At 48.5% G+C, this 13924-nt stretch overlaps 2 protein-coding genes across 7 annotated transcripts in view; one reads left to right on the top strand and one right to left on the bottom strand.

Moving 5' to 3' along the window:
• Nucleotides 1-11717, top strand: part of CFAP100 (cilia and flagella associated protein 100) — a 52487-nt gene extending 40770 nt beyond the window's left edge. For all 6 annotated transcript variants that reach the window (XM_072784846.1, XM_072784851.1, XM_072784848.1 and 3 more), the window contains 4 exons: nucleotides 8302-8437; nucleotides 9222-9427; nucleotides 10433-10526; nucleotides 11500-11717. In XM_072784846.1, the coding sequence (XP_072640947.1) occupies nucleotides 8302-8437; nucleotides 9222-9427; nucleotides 10433-10526; nucleotides 11500-11613 (550 nt within the window). In that variant the 3' untranslated portion in view covers nucleotides 11614-11717. The remainder of the gene's footprint in view (nucleotides 1-8301; nucleotides 8438-9221; nucleotides 9428-10432; nucleotides 10527-11499) is intronic.
• A 275-nt stretch (nucleotides 11718-11992) lies between these two features.
• The window catches only part of ZXDC (ZXD family zinc finger C), a 44570-nt gene continuing 42638 nt past the window's right edge, over nucleotides 11993-13924 (bottom strand). Inside the window, exon 10 of the mRNA XM_072784845.1 lies at nucleotides 11993-13604. Within this exon, the coding sequence (XP_072640946.1) occupies nucleotides 13518-13604 (87 nt within the window). The 3' untranslated portion in view covers nucleotides 11993-13517. The remainder of the gene's footprint in view (nucleotides 13605-13924) is intronic.

Genomic DNA, 13924 nt, shown 5'->3' on the forward strand with positions numbered 1-13924 from the left:
CAGGGCACCTGGGTGGCTCAGCCAGTTAAGCATCCAGCTCTTGATTTTGGCTCAGGTCATGGTATCAGTGTTGTGAGATCCAGCCCTGACTCTGGGCATGGAGCTTGCTTAAGATTCTCTCTCCCAATCTCTCTCCCCCTCTGCCCCTCCTCACTTAAAAAAAAAAAAAAAAAAAAAGCCAGGTACCCATAAAGGAACCAGAACTAAGCATGTGTCACCTGTTTCCTCCAGGAACCTAAATGCCAGCTGGGGTCTAGCAGAGCATCACTCTTGTATTTGAGGGTGAAAGGGGTCTCTATTTCATTTTCTTTCCTTTTTTGGTGTGATAAAAGGCACATAACATGAAATTTACCATCTTAACCACTTGTGTTGGTTCAGTGGTACTAAGTACGTTGATGTTGCTCGCCCCCATCCTCACTGTACAACGCCCCAGCTCTTCCTGTCTCGTAAAACTGAAGCTCTACCCTTGTTAACTAGGAGGTCTCCGTCCTCCTGCCCCTCGGTCCCTGCAAAGCCACTGTGCTTTCTGTCATAAAGGTTTTGACTACTCCAAATACCTCACTGAAGTGGGATCATACAATATTTGACTTTTAGTAGCTGGCTTCTTTCACTCAATGCCTTCAAGGTTCGTTCATGTGTGGTGGCATGTGTCAGAGTTTCCCTCCTTTCTACAGTTAGGTATATTCCATTTATGTCTTGACCACATCTTGTTCATCCATTCGTCCACCATGCACACTTGGGTTGCTTCCACACTGTAGCCCCTGTGAATACTGCTGCTGCAATCATGAGTACACAAATGCTTCTTCAAGACTCTGCTTTCAATTCCTCTGGGTATTATTTCCAAAAGTGTAATTGCTGGAGCACACGGTATTTCTGTTTTTAACTTTAGGATGCTATTGCAAGTGGAGTTGTTTGGATGCTATTGTAAATGGGACTGTTTTCATTTTTCCTTCCAGAGTGCTCATTATTAGTGTATAGAACGATAGCTGATTTTGCTGACTTTGTATCCTGCTACTTCGCTAAATTTATTTAATTCCAACAGCTTTGTGGTAGAGTCTTTAGGGTTTTCTACATAGAAGATTATATCATTTGCAAACAGATGATTTTACTTCTTCTTTCCCAACTTGGATTTCTTTTCTTTCTTTTCCTTACTTAATCACTCTGGTAGAACTTCCAGTACTATGTTGAATAGAAGTGGTGAATGCAAGCATCCTTACCATCCGATCTTAGAGGAAAATCTTTCTGTCTTTGGCCACTGAGTATGATGTTGCTGTGGGCTTTTCGTATATGGCTTTTATAATATGGAGGTAGTTTCCTCCCATCCCTATTTTGCTATTTTGTGTTTGTCAAATCCCTTTTCTGTATCAATTGAGATGATCACATGGTATTTCTCCTTTATTCGGTTAATGTGGTGTATTACCTTGATTGATAATACATCCTTGCATTCCAGAATAAGTCCCACTTGCTTCTAATCCTTCTAATATAAGTACAGTATAATCATTCTAATATTTGGCTGAATTCTGTGTGTTCACAGGTCTGTCACCTGTTTCCTCCAGAATCCTAAATGCCAGCCAGGATCTAGCAGAGCATGTGTTGACTTTTTTGCATGAATGTTCATCAGAGACGTTGGTCTGTAGTTTTTTTTTTTTTTTTATTGTAAGTGTCTTTTGACTGGCTTTGGTATCATGGTTATGCTCTTCTCATAGAATGAATTAGGAGGTGTTCCCTCCTCTTTAATTTTTTTGGAAAAGTTTAAAAAGGATTGGTATTAGATTTTTGATTACTGATTCAATCTCCTTACTAGGTATAGATAGGACTATTCAGATTTTCTATTTCTACTTGGTGGCTTTTGTGTTTCTAGGAATTTGTCAATTGTCCAGTTTGGAGGCACACAGTTGTTGAAAGTACTCTCTCCTAATCCTTCTCATTTCTGTAGGATCAGTAGTGATGTTCCCACTTTCATTCTTATTTTAGTAACTTCAGTCTTCCTTTCCTTAGTCTATCAAGCTAAGGGTTTGTCAATTATATCGATCTTACTGAAAAACTGATTCTCTATTCTCTACTTTGTTTTTCTCCTCCAATTTTTGTAAAAATCCCTTCCTTTCATTAGCTAGTTTCAGGTTGAATTTCTTCTTTTTCTAGAAGTTCCTTAAGTTGTAAAGTCAGGTTGTTGGTTTGAGATCTTTCTCTTTCTTTATAGTCGTAAATTCTCCCCTAGCACTGTAAGTTTTGCTATGTGCCCTGTAAGTATTGCTCTGTTGTATTCTTCATCTATGTTTTTTTTAAAGATTTTATTTATTTATTCATGAGAAACACAGAAAGAGAGGCAGAGACACAGGCAGAGGGAGAAGCAGGCTCCATGCAGGGAGCCTGATGTGGGACTTGATCCTGGGTCTCCAGGATCACACCCTAGGCCGAAGGCAGGTGCTAAACTGCTGAGCTACCCAGGGATCCCTGTTTGTTGGTTTCTTTCTAATTTCCCTTATGATTTCTTCTTTGGTCCATTGGTTGCTGAAAAATATGTTCTTTAGTTTCTACAACTTTGTGAAATCTTCCAGTTTTGCTTTTGTTAACAATTCCTAACTTTGTCCAGTTGTTGGCAGAGAAGATACTTTGTATAATGCCTATCTTTTTAAAATCTATTGAAACTTAGTTCGAGGCCCTAATGTTTGGGACATCCTAAAAATGCCCCATCCACACTTGAGAGTGTATACCTCTGTTGTCGGGTAGAGTTTTCTGTGTATGCCTGTTACATCCAGATGGTGTATTTGATGCTTCAGTCCTGTTTCCTTATCTCATCTGCTTGTTCTTCTACTATTGCAAGGGGGATATTGAGGCCTCTGTCATTGTAGAATTAATTCTCTCTTCCATCTGTCAGTTTTTGCTTCGTATATTTTGGTATTCTGTTATTAGGTACATAAATGCTTATAATTATTATACTTTCTTATTGTATTGGATATTAATATATAATGTTCTTCTTTGTCTCCTGTAAATTTTTCTGTCTAATCCTAATATTGCTACCCTTGCTCTCTCTTCTGGTTTGCTATTTGCATGAATATCTTTCCCCATCCTTTCACTCTTGACCTGTTTGTGTCTTTGGATCTCAAGTGAGTCTCTTGTAGACAGCATACAGTTGAATCATGTGTTATCCATTCTGCCAGTCTCAGTCTTTTGATTGGAGAGTTTAGCCCTTCATAAAAAAAGAGAGAGAGAGAGAGAGAGTGAGAGAGAGAGCGCACTTAGCCCATTTATAGTAAAGTAATTAATAATATGGTGGGACTTCTGTCATTGTAATTTTGTTTACTATATGCCTTATAGTTTTTGTTCCTCATGCCCTGCAATACTGTTTTCTTTGTGGTTAGTTGATTGTAGTGAAATGTTTGAATTCCTTTCTCTTTTCCTTTTGTGGATATTCTATAGCTATTTTCTTTGTGGTTACCACACTCAAATTTGAATCTATACCACCTTAACTTCAATAACATACAAAAACTCTGCTCCCTTACAGTTCCATCTTCATCCTTTTGTTGCTGATGTCACAAGCTCGTATTTCCATACATTGTGTGCTCTAAAACATTAAAAATTCTTTTAAGTGTATTAGTCTCTTAAATCATGTAGAAAACAGAGAGTACAGTTACAAAACCTACAGAGTTACACTTTTACTAGCTTTTAAAATTGCCCACATTATACCTTTATTGAGATTTTTAATGTCATATGGCTTTACTGTCTGATTTCCTTTCACTTCACTGCAGGACTCCCCTGAGTATTTCTCGGAGGGCAGGTCTAGTGGCAATGAACTCCTTTACATTTGTTCATTGGGGAGAGTCTTAGCTTCTCCCTTTTATTTTTTTTTTAAGATTTTATTTATTTACTCATGAGAGACACACAGAGAGAGGCAGGCAGAGACACAGGCAGAGGGAGAAGCAGGCTCCATGCACGGAGCCTGACGTGGGACTTGATCCGGGGTCTCCAGGATCATGCCCTGGGCTGAAGGCAGACGCCCAACCACTAAGCCACCCAGGCGTCCCAGTCCCTCACATTTAAAGGACAGTTATGCCAGATATAGAATGCTTAGTTAAGTTTTTTCTCTGAGCACTTTGACTATGTCAGTCCACTATCTTCTGACCTCCAAAGTTTCTTTTAAAAAAATTTTAAGACCTTATTTATTTATTTATTTATTTATTTATGAGAGAGACAGACAGACAGACAGAGGGAAGTAGAGACACAGGCAGAGGGAGAAGCAGGCTCCACACAGGGAGCCTGACATGGGACTCAATCCCAGGTCTCCAGGATTGCGCCCTGGGCTGAAGGCAGTGCTAAATCTCTGAGCCACCAGGGCTGCCCCTGACCTCCAAAGTTTCTAAGGAAAAATCTGCTGATGATCTTCTTGAAGATCTTCTGTATACAATGATTTGCTCCTCTCTTGCAACTTTCAAACTTCTCAGCTTTGGCTTTTCATTATCCTGTGATAGTTTGATTATAATAATGTCTCAGTGTGGGGCTCTTTGGTTTCCTCTTACTTGGGAGTTTCTTGAGCTTCTTGGATGTTTATATTCATGTCTTTCATCAAATTTTCGAATTTTCATCCATTAGTCTTCAAATCTTTCTGCCCCCTTTTCTCTTCTTCTGGGACTCCCATGATACATGTATTTGTGCTCTTGATGATGTCCCACTAATTCCTTACGGTCTGTTTGCTTCCTTTTTTCAACGTTTTTCTTCCTGTTTCTCAGCCTTGATAGTTTCCAGTGTCCTATCTTCAAGATCACTGATTCTGTCTTCTCCCTACTCAGATAAGCCTTTGAATCCTAGAGAATTTTTCATTTTCCTACTCCATGTGTATTGTTTCCCTTTGAAACCTGTGGGCTGTCTCTGTCTTGAGAACCATCCTGTGGTATACACTTAGGTCTTTCTGAGACTTTCCCTGGGCATGCATGGTCACTTTCTAATTTTTCCCATATATGCTGTTGATTTGTATGTCTTTGGTCTTTAAAGTCTGGCTCTCCAAAGGGAAAAAAGCCAAAATGAAGGGAGGAAAAAGGACACTAGCCTTTTAAATCCCCTGGAAGTCAAGTGGGGCTAGGGGTGGCTTGAAACAATGAAGGGAAATGAAACAACAGCTGCCGGCCTATTTGTCTGTACCTCTGTGGTCGAAAGCACCAATCAGGGATCAGAGCAGAGATCCCCAACATTTGGACAAGGTCCTTTTTTGCCCACCCTAGCTCCAGTAGGCTGTGTCCTAGCTGCTCCAGAAAACCTGAACAGCTTGCCTGCCACATGGCTGGGAGTAGTGGCTAGGTAAGTGTTACTATGCTTAGGGCTGAAATGGCTCTAACCACCATTACTGTCCAAGACTTCCCATGAAGTTACAAGCTTTCAATAGGCTCTAGAGTTCCAAAATGGCTATATCAGATTCTGCAAGTGCAATCATTGTCTAGTGGGGAGACAGATTCATGGTGCTCCTACTCTGCTTTCTCCATTTCAAATTTGTTTGTTTGTTTTTGGGTTTTTTTGTTTGTTTGTTTTGTTTTGCTTTTTGTTTTTGTTTTTGTTTTTGGTTTTTTTTTTTTTGCTGCTATTTCTGCACGAATGTGGTAACTCTTTTCTTTGCTTGGTCTTTATTCATATTTGGTGGTGTCTGCTTTTTTTGTTTTTCTTTTTTTAATACAAGTATACTAAGCTTTCTGACTATATATTCTTAGGTATTTATGAAGAGATCATCTTTCTTGTTAGCTTTCAAAAACTTGTTATAACTTCTGTAATTCATCCCAACAGCTCTAAGAAAATTTCATACATACAAATGTACAAAAGTAGAGAGAATAGTATCATGAATCCCCAGGATCCCATCACCAGCTTCAGTAGTGATCAACTCAAAGCCCATCTCCCTTTACCTAGACCCACCAACTTCTTCATCTCCCATAGTATTTCTTAGCAAATTCCAGGCATGTATCATTTCATCTGTAAATATTCCAGTAGATACCTCTAAAAAGATATGGACTCTATTATATAATCACAATACCATCATCACATTAAAAAAAACAGTAATCCTTAATATTAAATATCTATAATCCATAAATGGAGTTTCTAGACTTAGTCTGAATTAGAATCCAAATATATCATGCTCTGCAATTAGTTGCGTTGTTAAATTCCTTTCAATCTATAGGTTTCCTCTCTATCTTGTCCTCCTGCAGTCTGGCTGTTGAAGAAGCCAGGTCACTTCTCCAGTAATGAAGTGCTCCTTAGACTCCGTGTGCACTGGAATCCCTCCTAGAATCTGCATTTCTGACAAACATGCAGGTGATATGCATGGTAGTCTGAGGATCAATGCTGAGCAGTATGTCCCTTAGGTCTTTGCATTCCTGTAAATTGGTGAGATCTAGTTGAGGAGAAAAGATTGTGACCCAACAATTTTTATATCTAAAGAGAACTAGTAGGGAAAAGGTATCTTTTTATCCCAGTTACCCTGATAAGAAATAGAACGATGATGAAAACCCCTCCACCACCACTACCACATCCATATAGCAAAGGAGGGCAAAAGCAAAGTAGCACCGCGCCAGCTGTAGGATCACTTACCAGTTAAGGCACTGAAAGTGAAGGATTTAAAAAAAAAAAAAAAAAAAAAGGTTAAAACTGAATGCATCATGTATCCTTGGGGAGGACTACCACTCCTACAAGGGGCACTTTGGTTGGAGGAAAGTTGGTCCTGACACCCAGGACATGCTCTCTGCTGTTGTCCCAGGTGCATGAGGACCTGCATGAGCCCCCCAGCACCTGGGTGGGTGGGCTGTGTGTGTGCTGCTTGTGGGCTCTCTGGCCATCCACCTCTGGGCATGAGCCCAGGAGAGCTGGCCAGACCAGTTCACAAGTTTCTGGTCTCAGCCCTCAACCCCACAGCCAGGGGAGTGTGGCCTGGAGAGTTCCTGTGGTGGGGGTGCCCTGCACCCCTGTGCTGATGCACGTGATAGGCCATGGGACCCACAGTGGGCAAAGGAGCAGCTTAGGGTTGGGAAAATGGCAGTGGGTTCTATCAACAAATGGGGGAAGAGCCACAGAATCACCATGGGGGTGGCAGGGTCCCTCTGGGCCTCCCAGGCACTACTGGTGGACTGGCCAGATGCAGCTGCCCACACTGGGTGGTCCCACATCAGCCCTATGAGCAGAGATTCCTGCTTGGGAGACCCCAACATACATGGTCAGTGTCTGCCATGATTGTGGCAGATTTTTATTTAGTATTATTCTTTAAGTTTATTATTTCACTTAAAAATTGATTGTTGGAATTTTATTTCTAAATATATGCCCAATGGTACTGGGTGGCTCGGTTGTTTAAGCATCTGCCTTCGGTTCAGGTCATGATCCCAGGGTCCTGGGATAGAGTCCTGCATCAGGCTTTCTGCTTAGTGGGGAGTCTGCTTCTTCCTCTCCCTTTGCCCCTCTCCATACTCATGCTCTCTGTCCCTCAAATAAAGTCTTAAAAAATTATATATATATATATACACACACACACACACACACACACACGAGAACTGAAAACATGTCCTCACAGAAATCTGTCTATGAATGTTCATAGTAGAACATTCACAAGAGTCAAAAGGTAGGACCATTCAAATGTCCGTTTCGACAAAATGTGGTCCATCCACACAGGGGACTGTCACACAGTCCTAAAAAAGAATGGTTCTGACACATGTCATAGCATGGATGGACCCTGAACACATTCAGCTGAATGAAGGAGCCAGACACAAAGGCCACACTACTCATGGGGACTGGGTTCCTCTGGGTGAGGAAAATATTCTAAAATGAGATGATGGCAATGTTTGTGCAATTGTATAAATATCCTGACCACTATTGAATTGTACATTTTTAAAAAGAATTTATTTTAGAAGAGTGCATGAGCAGGGGGAGGGGAGAGGCAGAGGGAGAGAATCTACAAGCAGACCCCTTGCTGCGTGTGGAGCCCAACATGGGGCTCAATCTCACAACCCTGAGATCATGACCTGAGCTGAAATCAAGAGTCCAGTGCTTAACAGACTGAGCCTCCCAGGCCCCCCTGAATTGTACATTTTAAGAGAATTTTATAGGTATGTGAATTAGACCTTAATAAAGCTGTTACTTACTTTTTTGTAGTGTTGATTGTTAAAGATCTTAAACTTTAGCTCCGTATGTCAGCAGCATCTCTGGCCCTGGGCACGCAGACGCCTGGTGGTCACGACCCCTCAAGCCCTCAGGACAGGGGCAGGGTAGTCAGGCTCAGACAGGTGAAGTGCCCAAAGCTGCGCTGAGTGGGCAGGGCCCTGCCGTTCCCCCATCCAGGGACAGGGAGGTCAGCCAGTTGAAGCACTGGGTCACCACGCTGATGATGTCCATCAACAAGGAGGAGGAGATGGCCGCCGAGCTGGAGCTCAAAGCCCGCGTCTTCCACTTCGGCGAGTACAAGGGTGCACAGGAGGTAGGCCCCCGGTCAGCAGCCAGCAGGCAGTGGGTGTGGAGGGTGTGCGGGTGACCACAGCCCAGGGCCCCATCCATTCAGGAGCACCTCTGGGGCAGTCCCGCCTCGCCACCTTCCAGGCTCTTAGACCTGGCCTTACACACTGGCTGGAAGAGGTCCTTGGTCCCCCAACCAGAGCCACTCTTGTGTATTTATGCCCCTGGGCTGTTCAGCTGACCAGCACATCTCCCTCCATTCCTGCCTTCTTTCATTCAACACAAGTGTCCAGAAGGTGACCCTGTCAGGAAGAAGGAGGCATGTCCCCAAGCCTGAAAGAGAATGCTGAGGGTTCAGAGGGCCAGGAATGTTCCAGGGAGTGGCACTTCCCTCCTGACAATGCACCCGGGCTGGCACCATTGGCACAGTCCCAGCTTCCTAATTCACATTACTGTTGACTTTACCTACCTTGTGCCAGAACCAGGCACACAGGATGTCACAGCCAGCAGGCCGGGGCCTCCCACCTTCTGCCAGACAGACTCACTCCTGGTGGAGGGAGGCCGAGGAACAGGGGCAAGCCTCAGCGGCGGCTGGAACCCTGCTGCATCCAGCTGACAGTGGGGGACAAGGGCCGCTCTGGCCAGGAAAACTCCAAGCAACCAAGTTGTTTCTCCCACATTTCCTGAGTGTGCTGGGCAGGGCTCAGGCAACGCCGCCATGTCACGGCGAGGGCCCTGGGTGCAGCAGGCTGCAGAGTGGGGAGGACAGGGGTGCATGCAGCCCCTCTGCAGGCCCCCCTGCCTTGCAGGACAAGCTGCTGGAGAGTCTGAACCGCAAAGTGCTAGACGTGTACCACCACTGCATCGGTACCCAGCAGGAGTCCAACCTGGGCACCGTGCAGATGCTGACCATCATCGAGCAGCACCTGGATGAGCTCCTCGAAAACCTGGAGCGTGTACCGCAGATCAAGATTGAGCAGGCTGAGAAGGCCAAGGAGAAGGAGCGGCGCATGAGGTGAGAGCCCAGGCCCCGCCCCACCTGGTGTGGTCTACAGGGGTGCCTCTCATGGCAGAGAGGGCCCTGAGCAGGGAGATGCCCTCTACACCCCTGCTCCTGCTCCAGGCTGGCACTGAGGACAGAGGCCAGGTACAGACCTGTCTTCAAAGAGCTCCCAAACCAGGGGAGACAGCACCCTGGTGCTCCAGGCTGAGGCAAGGCCAGGGGGTCCTCCAGAGAGGGCACCAAACTTAGCCCCAGTTAGGGAAGCTCCTGTTCTGAAGTGGGAGATGATGGGGATCCAGGGAGCCCAGGAGCCAAAGTGAGGGTGTGGACAGCATGGCCTCACCCCAAGGCCAAGGGACAGCAATGGCCATTTTCCCTGCTGGATTGGAGAGGGACAGATTGGCATCGCCAGAGCCCAGGGGAGCAAAGCTGCAGATGCAAGCCAAAGCTGAGAAAGCCCAGTTTAGTGGCAGTGTCAGGCGGACACAGGCAGCATGGGGCCATCCTCCAAGGGAGGCCCAGGGAGTTCCTCACAGACCCACCAGCTCCTCTGACTGGGGGTGCGGGGGGGGGGGGGTGTGCCCGTGAGGGGGTGCCCTCAACCACGCTCACCCACTCCTGCAGGGCCCTAACACATCTGCAAAAGGCCACTCGTCTCTCCCACAAGCACAGGGGCTCTTCCTCGGTGTCCCTCGTCCTGTACCCTGGTGGGAGCAGGCACTGGGCAAAGGTCTGATGACCAGATGCACACACAGGCTGACCAGTGACCAGGGGAGGGGACCAGGGAACGTGGGCCTCCAGGGCATATGAGCTGATGCTCCGGAGCCAGGAACCCGAAGAAACAGGAGCAGAAGCCAACCTGGCCTGGCAGGGAAAGGGGGGAAGTGGGGGCACTTTTCTCCAGAGGCAGGGCCATGGCCTGACTGCGGGCTGCACACAAGGAGCCAGGAAGGGGTCTGGGAGCCTCCCCAGGTGCCTCCAGTCCTCAATCCGTCTCGTGCTGTCATGGACACCCAGACTCCGGGAAGAGAAGGTCATGATGCAGAAGCAGCTGCAGGAGGAGCGGCTGCAGCGGGCCCAGGCCCGGGCCCAGGCTGAGATCAAGAGGAAGGTGGGCAGGGTGGCCCCAGGGAGTCGCTGCTGGGGAAGGGCCCTGCGACCAGGCACAGTGGGGCTAGGAGGGGCCGGGGGCCTGCGGCCAAGCCTGGCTCACCCCTTCTGCAGGCGCTACTGCTGAGGTGCTGGGGGCAAGGCAGGGCCCCCAGAGTAAGGCCAGGCTAGAGTGGGGTCTCTGGCTCCCCGGCCCCCACCAGCCCCTGTCCCATAGGGCTGCCCTCCACATCTCGGGCCCTGCCTCCCCTGCACGTCCTCCAGTGGGGCTACCTGCCCTATCCTGGTCAGCCACTGTACTGGCTGGCGCCCTCACGGCCCTACCCTGGTGCAGCCCTCGGCTCAGGAGCTGGCAGGAACAGCTCAGCCCCTCAGGGGCCCACCATACCACCAACGCTTGGGCCAGACCCCGCCCCTCCAGCTCATCACCCATACCCAGGGGGTCCCCAACCTGACTGCCCTGCCAGGAACTTCCTTTTGGCCCTGGAAGCAGGAGGCGCACTCCCCAGTGCAGGCCCAAGCCTGGATACAGCCCCCGGCCCCCAGCAGACACGAGGCCGAGGGGCTGCTCTCTGCATACAGCAGCACCCCACATGCCATCACGTGGGGACAACACACACTGTGGGGTCTCCCTGCAAGTCCCCCAAAGGAAGCGGGTTCCCTCTGTTTAGCCGGATACTTCCCCGTGTGCTTCCTGGTGTGCCCCTGCAACACTCACCCATCTCGGGGCCGGCAGCCCAGGAACAGGCTCTGGGGGTACTCAGGCCTGAGTAGTTTGAGGGCAGCTCCAGCCCTGAGCCTGCGGGCAGACTGCAGACGCCGGGACATCCCAGGCCCCACCGCCTGGGCCCACCAGCCTCCAGGCACGCTCAGGACACCAGCACCTGACGCCTCAGGGCCTAGGTGGCGCCTGCTGGGGGTTGTGGGGCCTGGGGCCGTGGGGTACCTGCTCACGGAGTCGGCTTGCCCTGCAGAGAGGCAGGAGACTGGTGTGTCGCTCCCGGCCCCCTGCTCTCAAAGCAAAGGAGGAGCCCGAGCACGTGCTGATGGACCAGAACAAGGAGGAACAGCTGCTGTTCTTCACCTAGCCACCAGCTGGCCCGCAGCAGCTGTCCCCGCGTCCACATGCCCCCCACCTGGCCTCCCTCGGTACGCTTCCTCATGTGTGTGAAATAAACTCCCCATCGTGGTAGTCTGATGCCCTGTTTAAGGAGGCAGGTTGGTTCCAACACCCGCACCCAGCCCTCTGATCCCTGGAGCCCAAGCCCCAGCTTGGGAGGAGGAGCTCAGCCTGGCCCGCACGTCTGAGACACACGGGCCAAGCCCACGCTGAGGTCTGATGTGCAAAGACCAGAAAAGTAGGCAGTAAGCTGGGTGGACGAGAGGGTTACACTATCGACAGAAGACAAAACACCATGTCAACACTACACACACACTCCAGTGAAGTAAGCCAAGCGACACCACTAGTACGTGACTATACAAAAACTTTTATTCGTTTGTACTAGAAGTTGGGCCCTTGGCCACCAAGGAACCCAGAGCCCAGAAAACTGCCAGTCAGCACCAATCACTCCATAGGGGGAGATGTCCCGGGGGAAGGTCTAGTGACACACTCCGAAGCGAGTGTTCCCATGGCCTGGCCCCACTCCCACCAGGACAATGGTGGCCACCAGCCCCCAAGGCCACCCTGGCAGGCAGGCTGGCTCTCAAGCAGGGAGAGGGCTGCTGGGTGACTGGGAGGCTGAGGGGCCAAGCGGACACAAAACCTTAGTCTGTGACATGGCACAGGGCTCTGCGGGTAAAGACTGTTTATAAATGGGGCCCGAGTTCCTGTGGGTAGAAAAGCACCCAAACAGACAGCACCTCAGAGCAGGATACAGGGAGGACTCACACCTGAGTGCTGGGGTCATTGTCAAAGGCTGACAACTCCAGACACGAAGAAACACAAAACAGGCAGAGTCTGGACAATTCCACGTCCAAGAACCAAACAGCTTCTCAAAAGACATGTGCCTTGATAGGCACAAGGTGGAAAACAGCACTTCTGAGTGACCCGCGGCCAGTCCTGCTAGCAAACAAATAAATATGTGCAAGGTTATCAGATCATCTCCTTTGCAAGACAGATTGTACTCTGGAAACAACGGGGATGCAGTCTATGCACACATGCACCATGACAAGCACACAGGCCACTGTCACCATCCTACATGTCAGCAGTAATCAGGCCACGACTTTAGAAACTGGACAAATTACTAAACATGAACACCCAAAAACAGAATTTAGAAGAATTTAGTGTTAACGCTACCATCCATCCCCGAATTATAAGGTCTAAGTCTGGTCTGTGAGGAGGCCTTGCTAACAGGGCCTCAGTGCACCCCACGTCACCCCACACGCCAGCTGTCCGCGGGCTCTGCCGACATGGGGATTCCAAGGTGGCTTCATGGTGACAACATGCCCGCTTCTGCCCTAGAGGGAGACAGAATCAGCCCAACTGCAAACACCACCCAGGGGGCTGGGAAACAGCTCTCAGAAAGGGAAAACTGTTTCCAGATCTCCCTCAGGCCAAACACTAAAACACAAGAAGCTGAAAGATCCCACTGGCTTTTACTACAAATACCTGGTACTTGACTAGGGACTCTGTACTCTACCCCAATCCTGCGTAAGTCTGTTTTTCTAACGCAGCAGGTGCTCCATGGTGCAGATGGAATGGGACAGGAGATATCCCTGCATGGCCGAGTATGGGAAAGCCATGTGCTCTGCCCTGAAGGCAGTCCCTTGCCTCAGCGAAGCACTTTGCTCGTATAAGGCAATTTCAACAAATACAGCCCCCAAATGGTTCCTGATAAAACATAAGAAAAACATTTTTGAGAAATGTGCCCATAGGTTTCCAAGGAGCTCGGCTAGCCTTCTGAGCAGGAACCCTATGGGGACTGCACGACCACGTAATGGAGTCTCATGGGACATAGACCAGAGGTGTCACCCCCGGGGCAGAGGGCTGCCGTCACTGCAGGTCTCGCAGATTGATGGTGCTCCCTGCACACTGCACATCCTCGGGCCTGGCAGCCCCTCCAGCTGCAGGAAGCACCTCCTGAAAAACCAAGCAGAGTAGTGAGGGGCAGAGTAGGGGCTGGGGCGGCGCACAGCCACCTGCAGAAGGTGGCCCGGCAACCCCACACAACCAGCAGCATAACCTGCAAAGCCAGCCAGTAAGGCACCCCTTACTTTATCAAAAAGAACTTGCTTTCCCCTCATTTTAGCACATATTTCTTGAAGAAAGAAATTTTAGTGTAAACAGGCACTAAAGAAGACAAAGTGAACTTAATACTACTATGTTGCAGGTGTTCTGGGCAACGTGACTGTCCCAGGTTACTTTATGAGCCTTTATGGCACCTCTCCCAGCTCCTAGCT

This window comes from Canis lupus, chromosome 19 (assembly GCF_048164855.1).
Source record: "Canis lupus baileyi chromosome 19, mCanLup2.hap1, whole genome shotgun sequence".
Lineage (NCBI taxonomy): Eukaryota > Metazoa > Chordata > Mammalia > Carnivora > Canidae > Canis > Canis lupus.